The 9,525-nt window shown below is 36.1% G+C and overlaps 1 protein-coding gene across 1 annotated transcript; it reads right to left on the reverse strand.

Moving 5' to 3' along the window:
• Positions 1-5,432: 5,432 nt before the first annotated feature.
• LOC110443772 (beta,beta-carotene 15,15'-dioxygenase-like) lies at positions 5,433-8,627 on the reverse strand. The gene is made up of 2 exons (XM_021488177.1): positions 8,399-8,627; positions 5,433-6,926 (listed from the first exon to the last, which is right to left on the reverse strand). Exons 1-2 carry the CDS (start codon positions 8,582-8,584, stop codon positions 5,553-5,555), a joined length of 1,560 nt encoding a protein of 519 aa, XP_021343852.1. The 5' UTR covers positions 8,585-8,627; the 3' UTR covers positions 5,433-5,552.
• Positions 8,628-9,525: the final 898 nt, after the last annotated feature.

The following is a 9,525-nucleotide window of genomic DNA, read 5'->3' on the forward strand; positions in this document are numbered from 1 at the left end:
TGTTGGCCGTAGTCTTGTAGCTAGACTATCAGACCCCGAGGTTGGCCGAAGTCTTTTAGCTAGACTATCAGTCCCCGGTGTTGGCCGTAGTCTTGTAGCTAGACTATCAGACCCCGAGGTTGGCTGTAGTCTTGTAGCTAGACTATCAGTCCCCGAGGTTGGCCGTAGTCTTGTAGCTAGACTATCAGACCCCGAGGTTGGCCGTAGTCTTGTAGCTGGACTATCAGTCCCCGATGCTGGCCGTAGCCTTGTAGCTTGACTATCAGTCCCTGAGGTTGGCAGTAGCCTATAAACTGGAATATCAGTCCCCAAAGCTTGCCGTAGTTCTATCTATTGTTTGACATTGTAGGTAGTTGGCGCTGCTGGGGTCAGTTTGAAGCTGGAAGTTACTCTTGTACGGCTTCCTGGTTAAAATGAAAAGAAATTTATTTGTTGTTGCCCAAACGTTATAATATTTTAACGTAATAAAGGGTTTACTAGACACCTTGTCGTTATTAATACTTCAGAGACTTTTAACTTGGATTTTTATTTCTTTACATTAGTAACACCGATGAGTCCACAACAAGAGAAATGGTCACATGGTCAGTACATATTGACTATGTTGGGGGATTTCTGTATCAATAAACTAAAGTTTTTAAGATGTTCTATCACTTCGTATTTGTAGTGATGATTTTGTAGCGTAGACTTTATGCCACTTTTTATCATCCGAAGCGTTAACTTAGTTATGAAATAGACATATGTAAACTATATTGTTTTTAGAGTTACCTCTCCTTAAGCAAATCCATGCATATAATTGAAAGGCCGCGATAGTAGATACAATTTTCAAAGGATATTCGCTATAATATGTATCAAATACCATTACATATTGTTTCTCGGGAAATGAAAAGGTTTGTCCTACCTTTCTTCAATGTTCTTATCACAGTAGATTTTTTTAGCGCTGTTAGATATCATTTATAAGATAGTTTTTGGAGTTTTCTGTGAAGTGATTTCTGTACCTGAGTGGCAGCGTTTACGACGAAATTTTGGATGAAAGTTCATCACAGCACATTAGTTTCTGCTTACTATGACATTGAATATGACAGAATTATTTAGAAAATGTATCCTTTATTTTAATTTCGAATTTTGCCTTTTATCAAATAAGAGTCTACCTTCAACATGATGAGTATTTCAAATGTAGACAAAGGGAGAGAACCCAAGCTTCAGATCATTTCTTGAGCTTACTGATGAATAAATGCATACATTAGTTAAATGTTTAAAACAAATCATGATATTTTCTTTTTAGTTACTCCATCTGACTCCTTTAAGTATGCTGCAAATTGTATTAGCATGTTAGACATCGTATAATTGAGAGAAACACTGATAGGATTATTGTGGTGTTTTTTTTTATTTAATTCCCGAAGGAGCGTCTCATGGAAGTTGGCGTAGATGTAGTTTCTGACAACATTTAAAATGATAATATCTGCGATATTCTTCCTTATCAACTATATACTTTGAGGTGCCAATTCTGAATTTAAGCAAATGACGGTATTTAGCTGTGTTTCCAGAACTTGCAAGAATTAATTTATTAAAACAACAACGTTTTTTTGTGAAAATTAAACACCGATTTAATCTAATCAAAAGGAAGACGTTCTAAATACGACTGCCTTGAAAATGACGTTCAAAGTCAGTTAAAGATCAGAAAACAGGCAGAGGAGGGAGGTATTACAATGTATGTTTTTTCCCCATTACTTCATGGTTCCTGGCTGTCGTATCCTCTTTAAAGTTTCACTTTCACCTTCTGTATTGACGCTGTGAAATATTTTGTCCTTGTGAGTTGACTGTGATATAATTGAACTTTCTGTATTATCGGTATTGTATATTTGTCATTGTTTGTTTACGCTATAGTATATTTTGTTCTTGTGTATTGAGGCTGTGGTTTATTTTGTCTTGGTGTATTTATACTATGGTATATTGTGTCCTCGTGAGTTCATACTATGGTATATTTTGTCCTCGTGTGTTGATACTATGGTATATTTTGTCCTTGTGGGTTTAAACTATGGTATATTTTGTCCTCGTGAGTTCATACTATGGTATATTTTGTCCTCGTGAGTTCATACTATGGTATATTTTGTCTTTGTGTGTTTATACTATGGTATATTTTGTCCTGGTGTGCTGATACAATGGTCTATTTTGTCCTTGTGTGTTTAAACTATGGTATATTTTGTCCTTGTGAGTTTATACTATAGTCTATTTTGTCCTTGTGGGTTTAAACTATGCTATATTTTGTCCTCGTGTGTTGATACTATGGTATATGTTGTCCTCGTGTGTTGACACTATGGTATATGTTGTCCTCGTGAGTTGATACTATAGTGTATTTTGTCCTTGTGTGTTTAGACTATGGTATATTTTGTCCTCGTTATTTCATACTATGGTATATTTTTTCTTTATGTGTTGATACTATAGTCTGCTTTGTCCTGGTGTGTTTATACTATGGTATATTTTGTCTTTATGTGTTGATGCTCTAGTCTATTTTGTCCTTGTGTGTTTATACTATGGTATATTTTGTCCTTGTGTGTTGATACTATGGTATATGTTGTCCTCGTGAGTTGATACTATAGTCTATTTTGTCCTTGTGTGTTGATACTATAGTCTACTTTGTCCTGGTGTGTTTATACTATGGTATATTTTGTCTTTATGTGTTGATACTATAGTCTATTTTGTCCTTGTGGGTTTAAACTATGGTATATTTTGTCCTCGTGAGTTCATACTTTGGTATATTGTGTCCTCGTGAGTTGATACTATGGTATATTTTGTCCTTGTGTGTTGATACTATGGTATATTTTGTCCTCGTGTGTTGATACTGAGTGATATTTTGTCCTCGTGAGTTGATACTAAGGTATAATTTGTCCTCGTGAGTTGATACTATGATATATTTTTTCCTCGTGAGTTCATACTATTGTATATTTTGTCCTCGTGTGTTGATACTATGGTATATTTTGTCCTTGTGTGTTTATTTTATGGTATATTTTGCCCTCGTGTGTTGATACTATGGTATATTTTGTCCTCGTGTGTTGATACTATGGTATATGTTGTCCTTGTGTGTTGATACTATAGTCTATTTTGTCCTGTTGTGTAGATACTATAGTCTATTTTGTCCTGGTGTGTTGATAATATAGTCTATTTTGTCCTGGTGTGTTGATAATATAGTCTATTTTGTCCTGGTGTGTTGATACTATAGTCTATTTTGTCCTGGTGTGTTGATACTATAGTCTATTTTGTCCTGGTGTGTTGATACTATAGTCTATTTTGTCCTCGTGAGTTCATAGTATGGTATATTTTGTCCTTGTGTGTTTATACTATGGTCTATTTTCTAATTGATTGTTAATACTATAGTGTATTTTGTCCTCGTATGTTGATAATTTGGTATATGTTGTACTCGAGAGTTCATTCTGAGGTAAATGTATGCGGAGCTTTATTTGTCTTCTACTAGCTGTTGAGAGGAATTCCTTTCTCAAATAAAGATATTTATTGCCATGCATAACCACTTAAATCATAGTAAAATACCCTCGTAATTTATTTTAGCAGATTATAGGTAAGAAAAAAAGTAACCTTGACCGATAAATAAACTTAGATGAAGTGCCATTTAATAACATTCTGTGATGTTATGAAGGCGCTAGACATGTTATAAACATTGAAGCTGAAAAGTGCGATAATGTTTATAGCATGTCTATCTTAGTAATAACAACATTAAAAGTTAAGAAAGGATACTTTATATGAAGTTTAAGTGGTTTTTATGTTCATAGGTCTGTGGTTTTACACATCTTTACCAGTAAAATATGTTACTCTGACGTTTTATCATGAGTTTTGGAACAATCATCTGCTTTTGAGGCCGGTATGTATCTCAACACCTAGTTAAAGGGATGTTAAGATCCGCAGTACCTAGGTTTATAAATAAACTTTAAACAATATGTCATTTCCTAAGATTCAGTTAGTTCGCTAAAGAGATTGACATGTTATAAGTCCAGTGAACTATTTTTATGAAGACATCAGCCTTAATGCTTTATTATTGACGACGTTAACATGGTTATGTACCTTTCAATTAGCTTATTTACAAAATCAATTTATCTAAATTATAAATATATACATATATTCCGATTTTTAATAAGGGTCTGTAAATATGACATACCAGAGGTTTGAAATTTAGGGTGACTATTACATCTTTTTGGAGGCTTGTTGAACCTTACGGTGCTTTATCAAACTTGTGAATTCCATTACCCCTGGATCACGCATCACTTTAAATGGAAAATAATTAAAACTTGATTGGAATTATCATCTTCTAATTGCAGTTTGATGATATGAAACTTAAGAGTTTGACTCACTCTCGATGATGTTACGAATTGGGCTGAAATGTTAGGATCCAATCCTCTTAATTGATGGAAAAGTCCTACGTTTTTTGTGTGATAAATCACAACAACAACAAACAATATCATTACATCTCTCAGATGACTATCAAGACCCATGGGTCTGTTGTCTAATAAATTTGTTATCTTATTTCTATATTAAAGTTATATTGCGTATAACGATTGTTATTTTATAGACAAGCATCCGTTAGTATTGTAGAGTGTTTTTGTTTGTTAGTTTGTTGTTTTTTTCTTTTTTTTTCACATTTCTTTCTTTTTAATATACACTTCAATATTTGACTTGTGACTTCCAAAAGAAGTGTTCTTACTTTTAATTTAAGTAACTCATGTGAGTATTAAGACCCGTTGAACCTCTTGTTATATTTTGCCATATATTTTAGTAAAGATATTTGTCTAGCTTTAGACACGAATGAACGATATATAAAGTCGTGGAGATATCAATTATGTTTTCATAGGAGCATACAAAATTGTGATATACAAACTGCCAATAGTTTAATTGTGTTATTCGATTTATAATAGCAATTTTATAAAGTTTGTTATATTCGCGGGGATTTTATTTTACTATATTCGAGGTCACCAAAGAGTGCGCGAATATAATATCATGAGTTACAATTTCTGTAAAACACATTTTCAGACCCGAAAGAAAAAATACGTTCACCCATTTAATCCCTTTTAATGGAGATAACACAGTTCAATATCGCATTTAACTTCAATCCCATCAACGAAATGCTAAAGTACCTCCATGAGCGCGATATTTTAACGTGGAAATGTTATGCGAAACTTCATCTCCACGAACCAGTTCTGATCGAAACAACGACGAAATATTAGCACCACAAAATTGAACAACTATGCAGTATATTTCACGTCCGTATTTCACTGTTAATCAGTGCGCTGGTTACTATATCGTATATCATATAAACACTGGTTTTGACCAACGTTCCTTATTTTTATATCAGATCCATTAACCAACCGGGGAGAACGAATCTGCTGCATATGTCAGACTTCAGCAGATAATAAATAAGAAAAATTCCAATCGTTCTGTTAATTTTAATCACATGCCCAGCTCCCATCAATACGATTATCATAAAGGTGTCACTAATAAAAAGATATATCTTTACTGTTTTAAACACACCCCTCCCGGCTTCTCGGTCATCACACGATATCAAAGAACCTGCCGTGAAAGTTGAAGGGTACCCGTGTAGGCATGTAGGATCGGTTGATGACTGTCATTGTTTTAGGGTCAAGCATCAACAGATAACTCTCCTTCTTGTCCCCGTCAAATGCAGACGCCATCAACACGCCGTCGTCCTCCGCCTTGCCGTCAGGGTTAGGGACGAACCAGGGCTCTGTAAGGTACTGATGGGGCGCGGTATACATCAGGTCCCCGGCGTTGTCGCACACATCTTTTTTGACCAGCGCGATGTGACTGAAACCCTTCCCGTTATAGTTGATCACCTGGCCATATATATAGCAGTAGTTCATATGGCGGTAGTTCTCGTTGAATACCGGCATTTCCAGAGCACCAACACAGGGAGCCTTTGGTCCATCTTCAAAAGACACTCGCTGGACACTTTGGGTTTGCAAATCTAAAGTGAAACGCGTTAGAACAGGTTTGGCAGGCAAGTGGACTCTAGCGGTTTTGTTATGTATATAGCTCAAGTCATACATGGAAAAGCCGTATGGGTTTGGTTGTGCGGGGACATCTAAAGCGATTTTGCCGTCGGGAAGTTCAAATGCATTAATGTGGTGAATTACAAAGACATTTCCGGTTACGAGGGTGTGTATCTTTCCAGTTTTGATTTCCACAACGTAGAAGGTAGCGTTGTCCTGACCGTTCCACTGCATCCCTCCAACAACGGAAGCGTACTTCAGCATGTCGTTCATGTTTATGTAATACGGAGCAGCGAGCAGAATGACGTAATTCGGCGTGACAGAAAACGAGTGCATGTACGATGTTTGGTCAATTTCCCATTCGGCGACGAGCTCGCGTCCTTCGAGAGAAGTGACTCGAACAACTGACAACCTTTCCTTTGTACCGGGTATCAGACTGAAGGTATTCAGGATGTCAAAATTGGCACCCGTGCCATGCTCTGCCACAGGATGAGCAGTGGACATCACATTCAGTCGGGCCAAGTTAGAGAACTTGGACGGTGGTGTTGGTGGATTTACAACGCCTATGGTGTCCAGTGTATGTGGGTTAATTTCATACACCTTCCAGATGTCATTCATGGCTACGATTTTGTTGGAGTAATTGAATACGTTCACGACAGTGTTATCCATGTTGAGTAAGAACGACTCATATCGCTCAACATCCCCGAACGGTGGAGAGACGCCTTCAAAAGTGAGGAAGGGTGCTATGTCATTCTTAGCAAGGGACTCGGTATAAACCTTAGATTGGATAAATTTTGTGGAAAAGAATGCAGATCCGTTGCCCGGAAACTTCCAGCTATTAAGTTTTGCATATCCGTCAAAGAAGTTAACGAATTGCCTGTTACCCATTTCTACCTGGCCCGCTCCATTTCTGATCTGTAATATAACATAAGAGTGTGTCAGGAATTTATGAATGAGTCAGCTAGTTAGTACGCATCGTATACAGGTTCATCTAGTACAACCAGTGAAATGTTTTTTTTATGAGACGTTTTTCATGAAAGAGACAAGATATACGTACTATTCATTGAAAAATCACAAATATACATTTTGCTGGATGTGATATATAGACCTGTATATGTTCTATACTTACCAACCAGAATAAAACGTTTAAATAGAGAACAAGTATGCATCCTAAACATGGATGAACACAAATACATAAATAAAAGAAATGCTGCATCCGACCCAATAACAGAAATCCTTCCTTACAATCGCCTCAATTCTTTTCTGGTCTTAATTCACCATTCCTTGTCCTAATTGTCTCTAATGGTTATTTTTTGACTATCGAAGGGTTCTGCAATTATTTCACTTTTCCGTAATTGTTAACCGAATTACTCCAATACTAAAGCAACAAAGAGGATACAATTGCATATGTAACACTCTGTATATATTTATTTACTTTTACATTTTTTACCAGTAAGATATCAACTTCTATAAACCTGGTAAAATGATCTCATTCACACAGTGACAGATATTAAAATTGAGAGTGAAATATTGTTTTGGTATTGACCAATCAGAACGGCACTTTCCATTTACTTCATTCAAAGCTGCGTATATTATGTTAGGATGTGCGGATGAAATGACGTTAGAGTAAGTGGTTGTTTCGGAAGATATTTGCTATATACACTATTTAACTTGCACTACTGATACCATTCCTGAAAAAACCCAATACAAGACAAATGCAGAAAAAGCTTAAACTATTTTAGGAAGTCCATTCAAACTGGCGCACAGCCTTGTTGTCGAGAGTGACGCCAAAATAATATAGTGCCAAAGAATACAATGTAACACCCCCAACTGTTTTGATGTAGCATCATTTTCGTCGTAGTAGTTGTTTACAAATGTTATAAATAGAAACTTTAATTGTTGTCCCGTACTATATCATACGCATTTCCCTAATATGGCAAACTATATTAACTCCTGCTTTGCACGCATAAAAAATAAACACTATTCTGTCATACTCATTTCATATTGTAATTAACGAGAAACTGTTAAATATCCTCTATCTATCATTTTGATAACCGACATCTGTCACACTCTACCCGATATCTATCAGACTGTGGAAATATCACTTTTGGTATTGACTAATCTAAAAATACTCTCTTTACACTGAATTCTGGTCAAATGAAAAAGCGACAGAAGAGTATGTGCACCAAAGATAACGCAAATAATTCACCCAACATTTTTGATGAAACCACTTTTTCTTGGTTGTAATTAATCAAATGATTTTTCATTTGAATACCATATATGTTTCACTCGTGTGACAGGATATACCGATATCTGTTCTTTGAATACACATGCTATTATACATGATATTATAAACTAAAATATGAACTATCCTTTCATATACTAACCAGTGTTCCGCGAAGCCATTTCGGTAGAGGGTTCTCGAAATGAATCGGGTGATTTTCGTATGATTGGTTGTTGGACAGGAACCATTCGTCGAAGCCAGGAGCGTCGTCGTCTTGTGGCAGGTCGACTGAGGCACAGAGGGCCAAACCGACGGACAGTACCGCGAGGACTACGTACAACCTCTCCATGTTAGCGTCTCGGCTAGTGTGAAGTATCGCCTTGGACCTTGGGCAAATTACACAAACCTCTCTAGGTATACCCTGTCATCGGCTATATTTAGAGATTATGTTGATAACCGCGTTAAGCAATTCGTTCAGGTAAATATTGACGTTGTATTTGATTGTGTAAAAGTTAGAGATAACATATTCAGAAATATTTTATTTTGCGACAAAATAAATGAATTCATTGTCATATCATGCTAATCAATATACATGTATAATAATGGGCAATGTTTTCACGTCATATACTCACCAGTATACCGCTATGGATTCTAAAAACCAAGCCTAATATCATAACATAGATGTTAACTACCATACTGATAACGCGTATTTGGAGTAATCACATACAAAGACAAATCTGATTGTGTTTACCTTTGATATTTCCCCCGTGTGTTAACAGAATGGTTTATTGTCAATCATTTGACTGATGATATAATACACAGAACGACTACAAATGAATAATGAGTTAGCCTTCTGTTAAACAGTTTAGAGTCATATTCATTTTACTGATATTTATTACTTATTATAGAATATCTACATTTTGGGGATGTGAGGATGATTCAGAAATGTTGTTAGTTCAGAAAATTTATCAACGCAACCCTATATATAAATCACAATTAATTATCAATTCAAAATGTCAATATATGTATAGAAGGTGAAGGTTATATATCCATATTAACGCAGAGCCATATCGGGCTTCGTACAACGGATGTTACCTACTCCAGTCTCTCTGTTGTGGGCTGATCAATTTTGGACATGCTTAATCCTGTTGTCCCTTGGTGGAGCATGGCCACTAACGATATTCCTCCACCTTGTTTTGTGTTTTGCTAGCCTCTCCAGATAATGCCACTTTTACCCTTCTTTCTCCATCTTGGCTGCAACGTTTCTTCTCGGGGTGTATCTCGGCCTGC

The sequence above is a fragment of the Mizuhopecten yessoensis genome, unplaced genomic scaffold, assembly GCF_002113885.1.
Source record: "Mizuhopecten yessoensis strain PY_sf001 unplaced genomic scaffold, ASM211388v2 scaffold716359, whole genome shotgun sequence".
NCBI classification, from domain to species: Eukaryota; Metazoa; Mollusca; class Bivalvia; order Pectinida; family Pectinidae; genus Mizuhopecten; species Mizuhopecten yessoensis.